Source organism: Anolis sagrei, chromosome 4, assembly GCF_037176765.1.
Source record: "Anolis sagrei isolate rAnoSag1 chromosome 4, rAnoSag1.mat, whole genome shotgun sequence".
In the NCBI taxonomy this organism is placed as follows: Eukaryota; Metazoa; Chordata; class Lepidosauria; order Squamata; family Dactyloidae; genus Anolis; species Anolis sagrei.
The window spans coordinates 178,212,362-178,234,303 of record NC_090024.1 but is presented as its reverse complement, the minus strand read 5'-3'; the positions used below and the strand labels follow the sequence as shown (position 1 = coordinate 178,234,303).

Sequence of the window (21,942 nt, the reverse complement as noted above, 5' to 3'; positions counted from 1 at the left end):
AAGAAAACCCTGTGACAGATTCACCTTAGAGAAGCCATAAGCTAGAAACAATTTGAAAGCATGCAACAGCAATAAATAGACAGCACATCTTTTAAAATCTACATATAATTTACTTCCATTGGTACTCACATTCACTTTCCACTCACAGAGCCCTTGTGTCATGAAATTGTACTTTTGTTACAAAAGTACATGGACCATGTTAGAGGTAAAGCTAAATGTTTATCATGCATTTCTCGGTTTCAGCTGACCAGAAAAATAATTTCAAAGCTTTTGCTTGGCTTTTGAAGAAACACCAGCTTTCCATTTTATCTAGGTTTAATCAAGTCGGGATCAGCATTCTCTTTAATATCATACTTTGTGAATCGGTTATGTTTTTCCTCTATTTAGCCATAATGGAAAATTATGGTCCATTCCCTACTTAACAGGGAAGCTTTAAAGTTTCTTTCCTTCGGCATAAACAAGAAGTGAGTGATGTATGGATTATAAAATGCTACAGTTCCCCTGTTACATCAGTTTTGTTGGCTGCCAGTCCACTTCACCATCCAATTCAAGGCACTGGTTATGAACTATGAAGTCTAATATGACTCAGATTGAGGGAATCTGGAGTGCCTTTGCCTTTGTCTGAACAAGGAGACCCATGATTGGCTTACTTCAAGGTCACTGTGTGTTAGAAACAACAACAACAAACCACTAAACCATGGTTTTCTGGTGTATCTTCAATTAATCTAGCATCTTGTCACACAAGGAGACCTGAGATCACTGCCATATGTTATAGTGATGAGTCATTGTGGTATAGTGGTCTGAATGTTGGATCACTACTCTGGAGACCAGGTCTTGATTCGTTACTTGGCCGTGGAAACTCACTAGGTGATCTTGGGGGAGTTACATAATCTCAGCCTCAGAAAACTCCACGATAGGGTAACCTTAGGGTCACCAGAAGTTGGAGACAACTGGAAGACACACAACAACAATAGGGTTTTCCTGCCCTGTCACCAGTGAGTTGGTTGCCTCAAGCAGCGATAGCCCAACATGGGAACCACTAGTTTAAGGGCACTGGTAGGCCAATCTATCACCTAATGTCTGGAAGTCAGTCCCAAAGTCACATCTGTTTTTCCACCATATGTTCAGTTATTTCCCTCTTTCATTTTTAGCAATCTCTGTGCCTGGTCCAATGGCAAGAAATGTGGACAGTCTGGTTCTGTGCATGAAGGCCCTTCTCTGTGATGAAATGTTTCACCTAGATCTAGCTGTGCCACCACTGCCCTTCAATGAAGAGGTAATGGAACTGGACTCGGGGATGTTATAAAACGGAAAAAAATTAAGATATTCTTCTGATTATTATAATGGAAGTTTATACCCTCTATGATGGGATTGTGTGTTACAATTTGCCAAGTCCTTCATACAAAGAACTGTAAATAGGTACTCACAGTGGACATGTAATGTTTTATTCCTGCCTAGGGTTAGAAGTTAGAAGGACAGGGCTAGTAAACCAGAGTTAATGTCATGGAAAGCTTACACACCAGCCAGTGTGCTTCTCAGAACTTCCTGGCAAAAGGAAATTCCTTAGTTCAGTCCAGATATATGACTGAGCAGTGGGTTAAAGTGCTGAGCTGCTGAGCTTGTTGGTTGAAAGGTCGCAGGTTTGATTCCAGGAAGCGGCGTGAGCTTCCGCTGTCAGCCCCAGCTTCTGCCAACCTAGCAGTTCGAAAACATGCAAATGTGAGTAGATCAATAGGTACCACTCTGGCGGGAAGGTAATGGCATTCCATGCAGTCATGCCAGCCACATGACCTTGGAGATGTCTATGGACAATGCTGGCTCTTCGGCTTAGAAATGGAAATGAGCACCGCACCTCAGAGTCGGGCATGACTGGACTTAACGTCACGGGAAAACCTTTACCTTTACCTTTTACTGTCATTTAGTGAGTGTACTGTATGATGCCACTATTAGTACAATTGAGTATAGTAGTATAGTAGAACCTCTCCCCCACCCCTCAAATCTGTGTGACTAGAATCTGTGGCTTCATTTATCCAAATCCAACAAACTATGATACCTCTAAGGACTTCTTCAGCCAGTTGTCCTTAATTTAGGTAGCACATTCCTTGGACTTACATCGGTTGTATATGTGATTTAAACACGAGCTATAGCACTTTATGTAAGAGAGCACTGTAAGGCGCCGCCTGTGCCTCCAACCGCATTAGCACTTTCGCCCCTTCCTATCCCTCCGTGCCGCACTTTAGCTACTGCACTTTAGCTATTGCACTTTAGCTATTAGCGATTGCACTTTAGATCTAGCTACCAGCGATTGCACTTTAGATCTAGCTCCTTATTGTGCCCTTTATGAACCATTCTAGCGGTGTGGCCAGAACCTCCAACATTGCCTTGTATCGTTGCCATCCATGTGGTCCCCCATCCCCTTTGGTGTGCTATCCTTGTTACTTCTGTATATTGTGAAAGACAAGGGGAGTGGTGGGCTGGACCCTGCAAATAAACATGAGGTGGGGAGGGGGGTAGTGGGGAAGAAAGGAGATTGGCAAAGACTGGAAAATCTAGCTACGAATATAGCAGAAAGCAAGATCCTGGCGTTAGACTGCGGCATGGAGGGGGGGAGGTATTCCACGAGCCGAGGGGCCCCCATAGAGGTCGTGGTGGGAAGGAGGAGATGCGGGAAAAGGAGACCACGAATTCGGCCTAATTCGGACCGCTTATCCATATTAACAATCCCCAACCGGTCTCCTAAGGTAAATTGGTGTAACCAGGTGAGCGGACCCTCCGGCTTGAAGGTGGTGTTGTTGAACGCCAGATCTGTCAACGGCAAAACGACCTGGATCCAGGACTTAATCCTGGAAGAGCGGGCAGATCTGGCGTGCATCACGGAGACCTGGTTGGATGAAGCTGGGGGCGTAAATCTCTCCCAGCTTTGTCCTCCAGGTTTCTCCGTGCAACACCAACCAAGAGCCGGAGGACGGGGAGGCGGGGTCGCAGTGGTCTATAGAGATTCCATCCATCTGACCAGGAGCCCCATCCCGCAGACCACAAACTTCGAATGCGTCCACCTGAGGGTGGGTGACCGGGACAGAATGGGGATTCTTGTAGTGTACCGTCCACCTCGCTGCACTACAGTCTCCCTGCCTGAGCTAGCGGGGGTGGTCTCGAGCCTGGTGGTGGAGTCCCAACGGCTACTTGTGCTGGGGGACTTCAACATCCATGCCGAGGCAACCCTCACAGGAGCGGCTCAGGACTTCATGTCTGCCATGGCAACCATGGGGCTGTCCCAACAAATAACTGGCCCCACCCACTGTGCTGGACACACATTGGACTTGGTTTTCTGCCAGGGATGGGAGCAAGGTGGCGGTGTGGAGGAGTTGTCCATCTCTCCGTTGCCATGGACCGACCACTTCCTGATCAGATTTAGGCTCACTGCGCCCCCTAACCTCCGCAAGGGTGGAGGACCCATTAAGATGGTCCGCCCCAGGAGGCTTATGGATCCGAATGGATTCCTGACGGCTCTTGGGGAGTTTCCCGCCACCTCGGTAGGCGACCATGTCGAGGCCTTGGTCGCTCTCTGGAATGGGGAGATGACCAGGGCAATTGACAGGATCGCTCCGGAACGTCCCCTCTCAAGTAACCGAGCTAAACCAGCCCCTTGGTTTACTGAGGAGCTGGCAGCGATGAAGCGAAGGAAGAGGGAACTAGAGAGCGTGTGGCGCTCGGACCCAAGCGAGCCAAATCGAGCACGGTTTGTGTCCTTTCTAAGGGCATATGCCGCGGCAATAAAGGCCGCAAAGAAAACTTTCTTTGCGGCTACTATTGCGTCTGCAAAAAACCGTCCGGCGGAGCTGTTTCGGATTGTCAGAGGTCTTTTAACTCCCCCTATCTCAGGTGGGAGCCCTGACAACTCGGACACGCGCTGTGAAGCATTTGCTCGGTTCTTTGCAGACAAAGTCGCTTTGATCCGTTCTGGACTGGACGCCACATTAAATGCAGTCTCTGTGGATGTGACCCAAGCACCTGCTTGTCCTATTTTGATGGATTCTTTTCAGTTTGTGAAACCCGAGGATGTGGACAAGATACTTGGAGGAATGAGGCCTACCACGTCCATCCTAGACCCCTGCCCATCCTGGCTTCTGAAAGAGGCCAGAGGGGGATTGGCTGAGTGGGTAACGGTGGTGGTTAATGCCTCCCTTCGGGAAGGCACGATTCCAGCGAGCCTAAAACAGGCTATTATAAAGCCGCTGTTGAAGAAACCATCACTGGACCCCACTAAATTTGACAACTTTCGGCCTGTTTCCAATCTTCCCTTTTTGGGCAAAGTCATGGAAAGCGTGGTGGCCTCACAACTCCAGGTATTCTTGAGAGACACGGATTATCTGGATCCGGCGCAGTCTGGTTTCAGACCGGGACATGGTACTGAGACGGTCTTGGTCGCCTTAGTGGATGATCTCCGCCGGGAGCTAGACAGGGGGAGTGTGTCCCTGTTGGTGCTTCTGGACCTCTCAGCGGCCTTCGATACCGTCGACCACGGTATTCTTCTGGGACGCCTTGCAGAGATGGGCCTTGGGGGCACCGCTTTGCGGTGGCTCCAGTCATTTCTGGAGGGTCGCACCCAGAAGGTGTTATTGGGGGACTCCTGTTCAACACCACAGCCCTTGACCTGTGGTGTTCCTCAGGGCTCCATACTGTCCCCCATGCTGTTTAACATCTACATGAAGCCGCTGGGCGAGATCATCCGGAGTTTCGGGGTGCGGTGTCACCTGTACGCAGATGACGTCCAACTCTGTCACTCCTTCCCACCTGCTACTAAGGAGGCTGTCGAAGTCCTGAACCGGTGCCTGGCCGCTGTGACGGTCTGGATGAGGGCCAACAAACTGAAATTAAATCCAGACAAGACAGAGGTACTCCTGGTCAGTCGCAAGGCCGAACAGGGTATAGGGTTACAGCCTGTGCTGGACGGGGTCGCACTCCCCTTGAAGGCGCAGGTTCGCAGCTTGGGTGTGACCCTGGACTCATCGCTGAGCCTGGATCCCCAGGTTTCAGCGGTGACCAGGGGAGCATTTGCACAGCTCCGGCTTGTGCGCCAGCTGCGCCCGTATCTTGGGAAGTCTGACTTGGCCACGGTGGTACACGCTTTGGTCACATCCCGCCTCGACTACTGCAACGCTCTCTACGTGGGGCTGCCCTTGAAGACGGCCCGGAAGCTTCAGCTAGTCCAGCGCGCGGCAGCCATGTTGTTAACCGGAGCGGGACGCAGGGAGCGCACAACGCCCTTGCTGTCCCAGCTCCACTGGCTGCCGATCAGCTACCGGGCCCAATTCAAGGTGCTGGTGCTAACCTACAAAGCCCTAAACGGTTCCGGCCCAAAATACCTTGAGTACCGCATCTCGGCCTACGAGCCCACGAGGACCTTGAGATCATCCGGGGAGGCCCTTCTCTCGGTCCCGCCTGCCTCACAGGCACGCTTGGCGGGGACTAGAGAGCGGGCCTTCTCGGTGGTGGCCCCCCGGCTCTGGAACTCCCTCCCCGCTGAAATTAGACAGGCGCCTTCCCTCCTGGCCTTCCGCAAGGGCCTGAAAACCTGGCTTTTTGAAAAGGCCTTCAATTAAGTGCTATGCTTTGGAACGACCACTGGAATGGACCTTGACTACGAGACTGACTGTGACCCAAACAAGACGAAGCGGACTTTTAACTGTGTGTTAGTTAAATGTGTGTTATGACCCTGAATTTATTGTAATTGTTGTCTTTATGTTCTATGTTTTGTACACCGCCACGAGTCGCCTTCGGGCTGAGAGTGGCGGTAAATAAATGCAAATAATAAATAAATAAATAAATAATTTTGCTGTTATTTGTCATTTTGTATATCTATGCAAACTCTGAGTATCCCCCAAAGATAGTGGAGATAGACTGCATCTAGATAGAGATGAACAAGTTGTTGCCATTTGAGGGACATTCCTATGGAAAGAGATAGAATGCCCTTGGTCTTTAGTGCTGGGTGAGCTATGAAAAACCACAAACATCTGAGGAATTTTTCATCTCAATTATGTGATGATCAAGCATTAACCAAAGATCCACCTTTTTGTAGATTTACTCTAGTTCCAGGCCCCTCCGCATTGGATACTACGATGATGATGGATATTTCCAGTCATCTCCCAGTATGAAACGAGCTGTGCAGGAAACTAGAAAACTCCTTCAAGAAGCAGGGCATATGGTAAGCTCTGTGCTCATAGACAGTTAGTGTCTGAATGGGAGACTGCCAATGAATACTGCTGTTTGTTCATATGGCATTAAATTGGAGTGAGATGGGTGGGGTATAAATAAAGTCAATAAACAAACAACTAAATACTAACTGCTGCAGACTATTTCCACATTGCTGGGAAACCCCATCAGGAAGAATAACAGACTAGCGCCTAATCTTGCACATTTTCTCCCAATATTCAAATGGTGTGGTGGAACAATTGTCCTACATAGAAAAACATATGAGATAATTTTTGTGTGTGTATGAAAATCCATTTTCTGCTTTCTAAACATTTATTTTAGCTTTTTGTTTTATATTGTAAGCAGCTTTGGTTCCTTATTAGAAGAATGGTGGGAATCTCTGCACAGAATGACTCCTCTTGTAAATCCATGTTTTTCTTCTCAGAAAATGGGATTGCTGTGCAAAATGATCCATGTATTCTGTGTACAGAGTAATTCCTTTGTAACACAATTAGGCATTAGGATACAGAGTGGGTACTTCAGAAGAATATTTATTTTCTTCCAGGCAAGGAGAAAACTATAATAATTATTCACCCTCACATGCAAGGATAAAATAATCAGAGATTTACATCTCTGTGGCCACACTTACTATTACATCCTAGCAGTCATCAACTACAGACTAAAATTTATATTTCCAGCTTTGCCTCATTAAGTGTTTTGCATCTCTAGCAGAGCTCTACTTCACCAAAGATGTCTGCTACTTATTCAGACTTATGTTTGCATCTCTTGTTTGATGGTGGTGTAAATGAATATTTGTGGAGCTAGGAACAAATTAGAAATCTGATAAGCTTATTTTTCTATCAAGCATGTATGTTAGGTTTTTAAAAAAAATACTTTTAGTCATGAAACTCTTTGCATCAGTAAGTTTGTTTACACAATAAGATTGTGAGTATAGTAATAAAATATCATTTGAACAGGAAAAGTCAACAGACTTGGAGAAAATAAAATTAATCAACACCAATATTCTTTTTCCATTTCCCCATTACATTATACATGTAAAGGTTGGATTATAACTATGCATATCTACTATACCCTTTATGTTACTTTTAAATATTGTGCTATTTTTTAATTATTAGCTGATACCCTTCACTCCCCCACGAATTGATTTTTTGGTGGATGAGCTCTTCACTAAAGGCCTCTATGCTGATGGAAGTTCCACCTTAGTGGAAAAATTGTAAGTAGATACTCAAATGGCTTAGAAAATGGTGTCATGTCTCCTAAAATATAAGAGATTATAGTTTTGATCAGATTATAATTATTATTCTTGCTCTCCTTTTGAAACTAAAGCTGGCATTTCATGGTTTCAACTACACATTCCATGGGCCATAGATTGAACAAAAATGGCCAACTCACTAAAATTGTTGTTGATGTTGCAGCCTGAAAAGTATAGATCTGGTTTCAGATCCACTCCAAACCTCAAGCAGTGACATTTGTGGTTTCTATGGTAGATTTCCTCTGATTTTGAAATAGAGCAACGCATGTGTGTTGATGTTAGGGAGAAATAGCTGTGCCACAACAAGCATGGTTATGTAGTTTTCAATAGCTAGCCACAAAATAGATGCACTAAATGTAAAATATCTTTACTCCCACTCCTTAATAACGTACACTGTCCCAAAGAGTACTAATCTTTTTCTCTGAAAATGAACCAGTTGCCATGTAGTCTTTGGAATAACCTACTTGTTTTCTTTCTTCACCTTTCTAGTAATGGAGAGTTTGTGGATTCCACTTGGACAAACCAGATATGTTGTTGCAGACTGCCAAATTTGCTGAAGAGGATTCTAGCTTTCATCTTATCACCTGTGGTGAGCTGCACTGCCACATTGCAAATTTATGGGGAGACATTTTCCACATATATTATACTGCCTTTCTGAAGGCAGTAGGAACTGTCTCCACAATTTGGTTACAGCTTAAATATAGTTCTTGACAAGCAAGCATAGGATAACATAACCAGGGACTGCCTCCTTTATTTATTATGTTTTGATACTTCCAAAAAGAACTTGGAAAAATTCCTTTTTTTGAAGGGGGGAGGGATCATAGCTCCTTGACTATGTGACTATATTTTAGAGAAGATCTCAAAGCTGAAGTTAAAAAAAGAAAATTTTGCAAGCTCATTAGTTTGCATTGGGTGAAATGATTAAAATGTGTTTTGTTGTTATGTTCCATTAAGGCATTTTTTACTTATGTTGATTCTAAGGCAAACTTGTCATGGGTTTTTCTTGGCAAGATGTATTCAGAGGAAGTTTGCCATTTGCTTCCTCTGAGCCTGGAGATTTATCCATTGCTTTGCCCAAGGACCCTGTGATTTGCCCAAGGTTACTATGTGGGTGGAGCCCCCAGTGGTGTGATGGGTTAAACCCTTGTGCCGGCATGACTGGTCGACTGACAGGTTTGTGGTTCAAATCTGGGGAGCTCCTGTCTGTTGAGCTCTAGCTTTTCATGAGAGAAGCCTCCCATAGGATGGTAAAACATCTATCATCTGGGTGTCCCCTGGGCAACATCCTTGCAGACAGTAAATTCTATCACACCAGAAGCTACTAGAGTTTCTCATGTTGCTTCTGACACAAAAAATATATATGTGGGTTTCCTTGGCCAAGTAGTGATTCAAAAGCCTCTCTTAAATCCCTGGTTCTGCACCACACAACTGGGGGGAAAGACAGACAAATCTATTATAATTTATAGGGAAAATGCATATAAATACAACAGTAGAAAAATGTGAATAACAATTAGCAGCAGAATTGAGGTTGGGAATCTTTCCTCATCCCGAGAAGTTTCAAATTTCATAAGCCAGCTACCATTCTTTTTCTTGTATTCACCTTGTATTTTATTAACTGGACAAGGGAGTATTCATACTATGGAGGCATTTGTACAAGGTGCAAAGCTTTTTTTATTATTATTTCACTAGAAGCTGACATAGGCCTGGTGGAAGAGGACAGATCAAATTAGGTTCTTGGCTACCTCACTTTTATGCTCTCTCCTGAAGATCCTTTTATACAAACACCAGATTTTGATCTGGGGAGGTACATTGATATAAGTTCATGGACGGACAGCAATTTGATAAAAAGTGCAGTGTTGGGTTTTGTAACGAACAGGCTTGAAAAAGTTACTTTTTGCTACAATTCCAAGAATTCTCAATTCATAGGATTGCTGGAGTTGTTGTCCAAAAAAAGTAAATTTTTCAAACTCTGTTGATGACCAACAGTCTTAAGTATGCAGACCTGAACATCTTTAGGAATAAGCTCCCTTGAACTTAATGTTTCTTAGAGCTGAGTGAAGATGAACACAATTGCCCTATAGATGGAACTACTGCTGGGCTAAGGGTTTTCAAGATGCAGTGCATAAAAGAGCAAATTTATTTTTATATTTTTGTCTGGTATTCCAAAAATGTCTGTATAGATTCTTTGGTTGTCAAGAATACACTTGCAGGCTTGCTTTAGTGTTCTTGGAAATGTGCTGAAGCCTTTGTTAGACATCTGAAAATGAGATTGCTTCCACGTTCTCTAGCAGCACATTCTTAGAGGAAGCTTATGACTTGCTATTTGCATTGATTGCTATTGTTAATATTTAAATCAGAAAGTGGCTCTGGATCTTTAGAGAAAACCATGTTCCATTTTCTTTCAAGCCGCAGCTGAATCATAATATAAACGTGTATAGTTGATTGTTTTCTCTTGTACGCTATCTCAGAATGACTGTTTCATTTAGAGCTCTACCGCCTCTGTCTATCTTGTAAACTGAAATCAAGTTCTAGCTGCCTTCCTTATAAAGCGGAATAACCAAACTGGAAAATCATAATCTAAGAATAATGATCTCGATACAGCCGGTTTCAGGCTTTTTTGATGATCCCATTCTCTAAAGAATGATAGGGTTGAGAGCCACAGAAACTGCGGCATTGCAACAAATCTTGCTCTTTTGCTCTGTAGGTTTGAAAATCCCCCATATGTCTTTTGCTCCCAATATTTTTGCTTTATTATGAGTTGACACAGTTAGAAAAAAACTCCCAAGGCTCCAGTTATGGCTGCAAGTGACAGAGTTCCATTCATTTTACTGGGAAATTGAGTACATCTGTTCTCTTTTTTGGAAATCAGGGTAAGTGTTATTACCTGGATTGAACCTCATCAATTTAAGTAACTTTCTATACACATCACAAGATAGGGTCAAATCAGACATTATAAATGAGTTAGCTGCATCAGTGTGATTAGGCATTTTCCTCTCAAAGGTAAAAATGGCAGAGAGAGCAGGTCTCATTTCTAATATCATATTCTTGTATTTTACGCAGTCCTGAATCAAAGGACAAGATCGACACAGCCTGCATTCCTCACACATAACAGGACTGACAGTTGAATCATACACAACAGTTGGAAAACTACAGAGGAGTTCAAAAGTTGAAGGGCAAGCTGTGCACAGTTCTGTCCTACAAAAACTCAGTGCTCTTTGCTCTCCAGAATTTTCTTGCCAACCATTCAGATAAACTAACTACTGCAATGCAGCAGTATTGGCGCCATGTCATTTGAAGCCAAACAATATATCCATAAGGGAGGAGAGACAAGAAAGGTCTCAGTTTCATTGTGTTTCTCCCTGTCCCAATTTTTAATCATTTTTTCCTACTGTTGACATTTTAAGCTCATTTTCTTCATTGATTAAAACAGATTTACACATTTCACCCTCTAATTGTAGAAATGCCAGTGTGGTGTAGTAGTGTGCATGCTGCTCTAGGAATCTCTGACTTGAACTGGAATATATGGCAGTGTGGACTCAGATAACCCAGTTCAAAACAGATATTGTGGGATATTCTGCATTGACATTCTGGATTATATGGCTGTATGGAAGGGCCCTCAGAGACAAGGGTTTGAATCTCCATTCAGCCATAGAAACCTGAGGAGTGAACTGAGGCAAGTGACACAGGCTGAGGACCCTTCCGCACAGCTCCATATCCCAGAATATCAAGGCAGAAAATCCCACATTATCTGAGTGTGGACTCAGATAAACCAGTTCGAAGCAGATATTGTGGGATTTTCTACCAATACATTCTGGGATATAGGGCTGTGTGGAAGGGCCCTCAGAGAGAGGAAAGGCAACCCCTACCTCCACATAAACCTTGCCTTAGGGTTGTGATGAGTGGGAAATGACCTGAACATGCACAACAATAAGAAACACATTTTGGCCTTTTTGCATTTTTTGCACATGGCTTTAATTGTCATGATGCCCTATGGATATTTAGTAGACCTGGGCGGTTTCGTTTCGTTAATTCGTAATTCGTTAATTTTTCCAATTACAAAACGATAACGAACCATTCTGGAGCAATTATTAAAAAAACGAATTTTTAAACACGTTTTGTAAATGCTTCGTATTTTGTTATTGTATTCGTTTCGTTATTGTTCTGAGGTCGTTTCGTTATTATTTCCGCATGTCTGGGCCAGTTTTATGGTTTAATTAGTGAAAAAAAATTATAATATCACACCAACAGTCAAGAACAGAGGGAGAGGGAAGCTTCAGAAGTTTTTGGAGGTTTTTTAGCGTATTTCGCGGTCGCGTCCGCCATTTACGTTATTGTTTCGGAAATCGATTCGTTAATTTTTTACCATTTACGAAATTTCGTAAATATCGAACTTTTTAAAAGGAAAATTTTGTAATTATTTTAAATATCGAAACAAAAAAAAACCCAAATACAAATCGATTTTAGAAACAAATTTTTGTGTTGTTACCCAGGCCTAATATTTAGAATTATTATCCAGGGAGCTCTAGTTTCATCAAAATGAAAACCATAGGAATCCATAGAATGGAACAATGGCAGTTAAAGTGGGATCATAGTGCTATAACTGTGTAGTATGTAAAGGCTGCTGAACATGCATAGCACTAGAATGTGACACATTTTTCTTCTGTGTTGATGTCTTAGGACTTGGTCTTGGGAAACTTCAGCTGAAATCAGGGCTATCTTCCACATCAGATAGTAGATCCACTTTTGATTTTCCTGCTGCCTCAAGTTGAGGCTGGATCTACACTGACAAATGATGCATCCAAGAAAACCCCATGATAGGTTCACTCTAAGGTTGTCATAATTTAGAACTGGATTATATGGCAGTGTAGATCCAGCCTGAGCAAAAGCTCTCCTGCTGCTTGGCCCTTCTCTTCAAAGGACCATCACCAGGTAATAGCTTTCATTCTACTTGGAGCAGTTGTGGAAAAAGTGGCAAGAAAAATCAAGAATGGTCTTTCCATCCCTATAAAGGAAGATCCACTAGCAATTCCTGATGCATTAGAACTGAGCTATGTTTTACTATCAGCAAGCAAATGGATTCCTAATACAATGTTTTGTTTCAGTTTCCAAGAATCTCCAGACATCTACATGCACTCCTTGGAGTAGGGTAAGAAAGTTTAATATAATTTGTAATGACTTGTAATGTTGCTTATTTATTGAATTCTATTTATACCCTGCCCTTTATAAGAACCCAGGCCGCATGCATAACAACAAGGTTAAACTACAGTCAGACATGTAGCCGGGGAGGGGGCTTGAGGGGCTTCAGCCCCCCCCCCCGAAATTCTCAGGGTGGTCCATGAGAAAGCCTTACTGGTACATTATTTAACTGTTATGTTTATTCATATTATGATCTGATCACCATGCTCAATATATCCCATATGCATGGGGCTATTGGAATAACGATGCTAAAGGTTTGCTAGGGTAGATCCTCAGCCCCCCCCCTTTGAATCAAACTCAGCCCCCCCCCCCCTCGAATCAAGCTCAGCACCCCCCGAATCAAAATCCTGGCTACGGGCATGATTACAGTGGCTGAAATCTATCTAACTTATCTTTTTTGTTGTTAAGATGTCAGTTAGAGTTAATGTTTGGCTAAGGTCAAAGTGATGTAATGTAACATTTACGCTCATGGACCTATAATTCATTTAAACTGCACAAAATGCACATTTGGTTGTGCAGTGTCACCATCCTCAATGAGGTGGTCTCAATTCATTGAGGATGGTGACACTGCACAACCAAATGTGCATTTGTTATAATGCTCAAACATGCTCTACCATGCAATGAGTGTGCACTGTATAATTATGTGACATGATACCATACACTTTATTTTTGCAACCTTCAACCACAAAATTACAACCAGATGTATAAATGGGCTAACACTTATATGTGTAGGATACCAATTGGATGCCAGCGTTCTTTATTGCTCTGGAGACCAGGCTTGGTTAAGGAAACCCACTGGGTGATTTTTGGCAAGTGACACATTCTCAGGGCACACCCCCACAATGCCTAAAGCACGTGCCCTTCTGTGTTTTTAAGTGGGGCATCCAAACGATGTCTCAGGTAAAAGCAAATTAATTCAGGACAAATAAGGAAAATCCTGTTTTGTCCTGAATTATTTTGATACATGGAAAGACCCAGGTCTTTCCAGCTGTGGAGGCTGTGTGGATTGCGGTCGGGGATTGCATAGCACAACTTCTGGTCCCAATCCACTCAGCTGTCTCGGGATTTTTGGGCTCCAGCAAACCCCTCCCCCCCCCAAACAAATCAAGAAAACCCCAAGATCGGTTCACTCTAAGTTTGTCATAATTTAAAAATGGCTTGAAGACACACCATAACAATGTCTCTTTGCAAACAAATATAACAAAAATTTACTTTTATGTTAAGCTCCATCCATTAGAGGGCAGCAGAATACATGATCACAGAAACTACAGCTTATCCAAAAATTGTTGTAATAGTTTCAGTCCTATATAGAATTCAGTGTTCTGCTGGAAGTAGGGAAATATATAATTTTACTTTAATCTGAGAACATATGGATATTTTGATTTAATGAGGATTTAACAGATGTGGGGCTATATAATGTGATAAACGAAGATTCAGATGTGTTAATGAGTTGTCTGATTGCTATCATAGTCTTGATACTAGGACATGTTGCATTTCATTGTGAATGTCTTTCTTGTAGTGAGACAAACAGGGATATGAACAAATTAACAGGATTGTAAGAACAGCTGTCTGACAGTTCTGAATGAACATATGGCAGCATTAAAAGTTTGTGTTTCATTATTACCAGAGACTGATGGAGACCTCAAAAAAACCTTCATTTGACATCTTATGGAGATATTTTCCAGATGTATTAATTGTACACATAGCATGTGGCAGTGATTGAAAACATAAATACACAAATATGGGAAATTGTGATTATTTTTCTTTGAAAAAAAAAAACTTTAGAAATGTTGATGCTAACTTGCATATATTTTGCAAATTTGCTAGGTCCGTGAAAAACCTCTGGAAGAACAATGCTGACCGAATGGTAATTTTACACTGCTTTGAACTATAATGGGATTACACTTAGCCTAATCCCTGTCTTTATTACATCATTAGTCTGAGCATGTGCAGAGTTGCTAAACAAGCAGAGATAAGCATGTTGCTTAAATTGTGTTACTGCATCTGTTTGCCTTTGAAATGAATTAGACAAGGCACATTTGCCATTATTTATCCCCTCTTTTTTACGTTGCTCATAAGACCTTATGTGATTGGTCTTGAATCAGAATTCTGTCTAACTTTAATATCTTTCTGATAATCATCCCATTTTCTTGTTAAGGTTAGGAAGAGACTTAGGTTGTTGAAAGAACCATTAGGGCCAGGAAGGTTTTATTGCATCTGATATCTAAATTAGTGGCTCTCTACCTGTACTGATATTTATTTTAGTGGCTCTTTAAAAGCAACCGGTACATAGCATAGATATAATGCAGATAGCATTTTCTATCTTGAAAACTGGTTTATCTGGGACATGGACTTAAACAGTACGCAGTGGCATCTGTTCTTCATAAAAACTATTGCAAAGAGTAGTCTCAGGCCCCTTCCACACAGCTGAATAAAATCCCACATTATCTGCTTTGAATTGGGATATATGGCAGTGTGGACTCAGATAACCCAGTTCAAATCAGATATTGTGGGTTATTCTGCCTTGACATTCTGGGTTATATGGAAGGGCCCATCAGACACCCAGATTGATCATGCTATGTACTGTACAGAGTGAAAGGTCTGTCAATCAGAGACTATTAAATCAGTTTGACAAAAATCATATTTATGGGTAGGACTTTATGTATATCAAAAAATGCTGTGCCATGTTCTTTTAGTGGGCCAGATTTGATATCTGGGCAAGATATTTCATGCTGAGAAATACTTGCTTGTTATTCCAAATCTAACTTCAAGAGGTTAGATTTGGAAGCAAGGTTTCACATTTTCAAGGTTTCACAAATGTGAAAGCAAGGTTTCACATTTTCAGGGAAGGTTATTTTGTCAGAGGTTGATTGCTGAAAGGGCACAATTGACTGACAAACAGGTGATAAGAATGGCGGAAAAGGTAGGACGGGCTATAGTAATAAAGGTAAAGGTTTCCCCTGACATTAAGTCTAGTTGTGTCCAACTGGGGGGTTGTGCTCATCTCCATTTCTGAACTGAAGAGCTGGTGTTGTCCATAGATGCCTCCAAGGTCATGTGGCCAGCATGATTGCATGGAGTGCTGTTAGCTTCCCATCAAAGTGGTAGGTATTGATCTACTCACATTTGCATGTTTTTGAACTGCTAGGTTGGCTGAAAGTGGGACTAACAGAGGGAGCTCACCTCGCTCCTGGGATTTGAACCGCCAACCTTTTGGCCAGCAAGTTCAGCAGATCAGCATCTGTGCTACCAGATTCTATTCAATCTTGGAAGAAAATAAGGGTCCTCTATGGTTAGGGAGACTGCCAATGAATACCAGCTGCTGTAGGCTATAGTTCAGAAGAGAGAATTGGAAAAATCCACCTCTGAGTATACTTTGTCTAAGAAATCCTATGAAATTCATGAGGTTTCCAGAAGTCATTAGGCTATTGAAGCCACACACCCACACAAATATCCTTCAACCACTCTATATTTGAGAGTCTTGCTGCCTATAGATTTCAGGTGTCTTTAAACATAAACACATTTTTGAGCACCAATTCAGTCCTTCCTCCATTGTTTGGAGAACTGGAAACCTGTTGGGGTTTTTTAAGAATCTCTGCAGACCAGTGTCTGAAACATGAGGATTGTCACACATTTTCGCTTTTCTAAATAACAACAAGCAGTCTAAAATGGTGGTACATTTTAGCTATTGTCTTATCTTACTTTTCAGGCTTATCGTGAAGAATTCATTGACGAATGGAGGAAGCTCAAACTGGATGTTATGCTTTGTCCTGCTTTGGGGCCAGCTTTTAATCTTGGATATGCTGGGAAACTATTTGGTACCGATAACTGATTATTTTGTCTACCCTTATCTTGTCTACTCTGATTGCTCATTTGATGTTAGGGTTTTGTACTGTCCCAAACAGGGTGTAGTTATGTAGTCCTAGACCTGTTTCTACATGCTTAAATTCTGCCACTATCTTTCAGGTAGGAATGGGCAATCTATGGTTCTAAAAGGTACCAAAGTACTTACAAAACTAGGGGGTGCTGGTGCTTTGCTTCTACAGTGTTGCTAAAGTTCTGGTGGTGAAAATTTCAGAACTCTAACAAAACTTTCAACATTTCATTATTATTTCATTATTGGTGATTTTTAATGACAGAACCAATTAGGAACTACCATTTATTATGAAATCTTGGAAGTTTTGTTAGAGTTCTGAAATGTTCACCACCAGAACTTTAGCAACACTGTAGAAGCAAAGCACCAGCACCCCCTAGTTTTGTAAGTACTTTAGAACCATTTAGAACCATGGATTGCCCATGCCTACTTTCTGGTCACCCTTAGCTCTTGGATTGAAGAATGCTGTTAAACTGAAAGGTAGTTATCTGGGAGAAAGTCAGTGCCAGCTAAATAGCCAGAACTCCTCCGTATATAATGTTCAGCTAGCTTTGAAATGTATATCCAAAGAAATAACTTCCCTGGGTTTTTCATATAGCATAAATCACACTTGATCTTAGCCAAAAGGCCAAGAAGCATAAATCAAGCAATCTTGCATGTGAGAGAAAATTCCTTAGGGTGATCAAAGTTAGCAGTCAGACTTCAGATTCCTATTAACAACTTTATTAAGGTAAAAGGGGGTTACTCATATTTTCTGCTTAAATAACCTTCCCTTAGGCAAACTTTCAGAAAAACTAGCAAACATATATACAGAACACCTGGACTACCCATCATTCGGTGATAGGCTGAATCCAAGGAAACAGCTCCATCTTTATCTCTTTTGCTCAGGAGAGGAGAGTTAACTTCAAAGTGGAGGGAATTTACTAGTTAGGCAAAGCATTTATTGCAGAATAACTGAGAGTCATATTGGTTCATCACATAATGAAGGGGATTGAGTACTAGTCCTTTCTGACCATAACAATGAGGGAGATAAGAAAATAAAAGTACAAACATTTTGGTGGGCAGTTTTGGTAGGTGGCAGAGGTATATCATCATGTGTATGAGAGTGACTTTTTCATCCATGTAGGAGAAAGACTATAGAAAGTCTAGATCATGGAGGCTAGAGGCAGTATATGTGTTTTGCTTTGGGTTACATGCATATGCATGACATGACAACCCCCTTTCCTCCCATTCTTTATGATTCAAATGCCCATACATGTTTATGAAGTGATAAAGACTAAAGGTTTGCAAATCAACAAAACAATTAGAAGAGAGACGTCATTATGGAAAAGGCAGAGCTATGTGCACTTGCATTGCATCACTTAATACTGATTGCAGCGCCTTATATCAGATCAGTAACTGGCAATAAGAAGCCATTAAAATATTAAATACCTTGCATAGCAATGCTTTGAAGTCAAAAGAACTGTTCCGTGGACTGAGATGCATTTTACAACTAGGAAAGTGGGAGCTCTGGAGCTTGGTAAGAGAAACAGCCAAATTGACAAGGGTCCTGTCTTATCCCCTTTAAAAAACTTCAACATGAAACTCACTGGACAAATGGGGTTCTCCAGTATATGACTATTATATTCTCTTTGCCCTGGATATATGGCTTCAAAGAAATGGCTGCAGGTTCTGATCAGATCTCTTCTGTAAGTTTTCAACAGCCGCATTTACATCTTTTCATGAGTGCACTACCTTTTCCCAAATGCTTTCTGTCATGTTCTACAACTTGAATGTAACCAAACTAGAAAATCTTGTTTTCTCTTTTAAGAAGATAAAGAAATACTCATTCTGTAGATGGCTACATAGATGAAAGATTAGAGATGGGGAAAGTGATACATGCTCTACATGGCATATTTACAATGCATACTTTTCTGAGCTGCCTTTGCCAGATAACTTTCCTAGCTCCTCCAATGAGTTTTATATGTTGCCTCAACAATACTCTTGACAGTTTTCTCATCCCTTGAAACCAGTGCTTCTCAATCTTTGGTATTTAGGGACCTATTCACATTGAGGTTCTCAAGCCAGGGGACAGCAGGGGCATCCGTGGGCAGAGGGGCAAATCTGGTGGACACAGGGGAAAACTGTCATTCTGTGGCCCACAATGCCTGCTCAGCTCCCCCTCCCCCCGCATTTTCCCTAGCATAGCTTTTCATCCTGTTATATTTATACATTTATACAACATCTTCTTACATACACCTGGGTACAGACAGTAAAGGGAGAAGTTAACTTTGTGGATTACCGATCCCAGAATCCTCAGGTCAACATGGAGTTCTCGAAGCTGTACCCCCCCCCCCCCGCCCCGCCAAAAAAAAACCCCTTATCTCTGCAGAATTGTTTTAAAATAGTTTCATTTAAATAACTTCTTTCTGGGCTAAAGTCTCCTACTATGAATTATATTGCATTTCTGGGGCTTTTAATTTTGATAACAAAGCTTGGGGAATTTTGATACATTCTATATGTTCTCTTTCAGTTGCTACTACCTATACCCACCTGTATAACGTCTTGAATTTTCCTGCTGGAGTTGTGCCAGTCAGTACAGTTACTCCAGCTGATGAGGAGGAGTTGAAACTTTACAAAGGACATTATGGAGACCCCTGGGATACTAGAATGAAGGAGGTCAGTCAGTAGCAAAAAAAAAAAAAAAAAGCGGGGGGGGGGAATTGCTATGCATAGAAACTATGTGGTTGAACCTCTCTGTTGTGCAAAAGATCTGTGGGGTTCCCTTCCTTTGCTGTCAGTAACATTTTATAGCAGGTGTAACCAGTTTGGAAAAATATTTTGAGGGGGGTGGGCAGGGGTGTCTGCATGCTCAGTTAACAACTGTGTGCAGATGTAGCCAAAGCCACAACAATATTGAAAAGCTTCCTGATTGGAGTGAAAACTACAAACTCACTTTTTCTCTCAATATTATACTGATCTGTGTTTTTCTTGCAGGCTGTGGAAGGTGCTATTGGGCTCCCTGTGGCAGTACAATGTGTGGCCCTGCCATGGCAAGAGGAATTATGTCTTCGGTTCATGAAGGAGGTAGAAAGAGTCTCTCTTGAGAAGAGAGGAAGGAGGAAAGTCTGAGCCAGTTAGAAAGGATCTGGGAAGGAATTCATTGTATCTGCAAATAAACTTTTGTGTTGGCTTCCTTGATTTACTACCGTGTCTGTTTTAATACACTGCAGCCAGGCCCATAGCCAGGATTTCGTTTGGGGGGGGGGGGGGGGGCTGAATTTTTTTCAGGGGGGTTTCGGGGGGGGGCTGAGTTTCGGGGGGGGGGCTGAGTCTGAGTGAAAGAGGGTCTAGCCTAGCAAACCTTTTGTATCATTACCCCAATACCCCCATGCATATGGGATATATTGAGTATGGTGATTAGATCATGATATGAATAAACATAACAGTTTCAATAATGCACCAGTAAGGCCTTTTCGCAAACCACCATGAGAATTTCGGGGGGGAGGGGGGCTGAAGCCCCTCAAGCCCCCCCCCCCCCCCATCCCGGCTACATGCCTGACTGCAGCTCTCAGTCACCAGTCTGTTACCAGGAAATTGGTCACATTTTTCTCTTGTCAACTTTATGGCCTTCAGGTTGCCCTGAACAATGACAACTTTATCCTAGGTTATCTTGGAAAGATTTCTAGAAGTGGAAGTTTCAAAAGGTAGAAGAAAAATATCTCCCTTTCCAATTACCACAAAGACTTTTCCTGCAATGCTTTGTACCATCAGCCAGGCACAAATCAATGTATTTCATAGCTACATAATGACTGGGATTTCTTCAGAAAAGGTTTTCCATTGCCTTCCTCTAAGGCTAAAGGAGAGTGACTTTCCAAGGTTACCCATTGGGTTTTCATGGCTGAGGATGAATTCATAACCTGATCTCCCAAAATCATGGTCCAACACTCAAAGCACTACATGGGTTCTATGAGCATCTACTAACACAATACTCTCCAGACATACCCCTGCTGCTTCATTCACAGTTCCAATAAAATACATTAATCAACAAACAAGCATTTATTTAATACGATCTTAATGTGTATGGTTTGACTGATCATAGGAATAATAATTCCTATCCTAAGAGATACTGACTTCCTCTATAGCATCAGTTCTCAACCTGTGGGCCGTGGCCCAGAAGTGGACTGTGAGAATGAAAATCTGGTCCATGAACCTAGTTCCTCTTTATTTTATTTGATTTATTTGATTTCCACTCCTTTCCACAGAGCTGACCAGCCCCACCCCTTTTGGTACTAATGTTAGAGAGTAGTTCCTGATCAAAGTGGTCCCTGGTCAAAGTGGGTCCCGGTCAAAAGGTTGGGAACCACTGCTCTACAGTTTACATGAGCCCACTGGGGATTTGTTTGCTTTGGGGGGGGGGGGGGGGAGAGAAATGGTTCTGTGAAACTTCTCTTCCTGCTTACCTCTTGCTACTGCCTAATTTTTCACCATACTGCTGAATTTTGACAGGGTATGTGACAATAGAAAAAAAATCATTTTTCTTTTCTTTTAAATGAATGAATGCAGAGAACATGTACTCCTTTTAGAGCAAAATTGTGTCCCTGGAAACCTCTTAAAAGTACAATTTTGCCCTCACATTCTTTATGGACTCAGTTTTCAAAAACACTGTGGCTTTTTAAAACATCATTGATGCACCACCAAAATTTGATGTCAGTATTGACAATATGCACCCTCAATAGGTTCAGTGGATCAAATGCCATTTTTTAAAAATTTATTTACTTACTTTGTTCTGTACCCCACTCAGTTCGATGTTGTTCGAATCTAGGACAATACAAACTCAAAATACACACAAAATCAAACACACAGAAATTTTAACACCTCATATAAAATAAAAGTACATGATATAAATAGTAATAAAAACCAGCTTCCAGGATGATTATGCTACTCAGTTATGACCTAACAATTTGCAAGGAATAATAAAATTTCATCAGAGTTAATTTTGGCCTTTTCCTATCTGAAAACCTCACTCCCCCCCCCCCCCCCACTTAGAACTGTTCTTTAGCAGCCAACAGCACCTAAACTGGTGGTTCTTAACCTTTGGACCACGGACCACCAGTGGACCATGAAGATGAAAATCTGGTCAGCAAGCTTCATTCCTCTTTATTTATTTTATTTTATTTATTTTATTTCCACTCCTTTTGCACTGCCTGCCACTCTTTCCCTGTCGCTGACCAACCCCGACCCCTTGGATAGACCACATCAGCTCTAAATTATTAAATAAGGTTTTCTGTTGGTGAGCAGATGGCAACTACTGGATGGCATATGTTCTATATCAGAAACTAGAGCTGATGTGGTCTATCCAATGTAATTTTCTGAATTGGCACCCCAAATAACCAAACTGAAACTAAAGTTGACTAAAAACTGATTC

The 21,942-nt window shown here is 42.0% G+C and overlaps 1 protein-coding gene across 1 annotated transcript in view; it reads left to right on the top strand.

The window, feature by feature from the left end:
- The window catches only part of LOC132773879 (vitamin D3 hydroxylase-associated protein-like), a 31,241-nt gene extending 11,526 nt beyond the window's left edge, over positions 1–19,715 (top strand). Inside the window, exons 7-15 of the mRNA XM_060773440.2 lie at positions 1,152–1,276; positions 6,080–6,205; positions 7,329–7,426; positions 7,955–8,054; positions 12,568–12,611; positions 14,489–14,528; positions 16,371–16,479; positions 19,048–19,193; positions 19,512–19,715. Coding sequence (XP_060629423.2) covers positions 1,152–1,276; positions 6,080–6,205; positions 7,329–7,426; positions 7,955–8,054; positions 12,568–12,611; positions 14,489–14,528; positions 16,371–16,479; positions 19,048–19,193; positions 19,512–19,646 — 923 coding nt within the window. The 3' untranslated portion in view covers positions 19,647–19,715. The remainder of the gene's footprint in view (positions 1–1,151; positions 1,277–6,079; positions 6,206–7,328; positions 7,427–7,954; positions 8,055–12,567; positions 12,612–14,488; positions 14,529–16,370; positions 16,480–19,047; positions 19,194–19,511) is intronic.
- Positions 19,716–21,942: the final 2,227 nt, after the last annotated feature.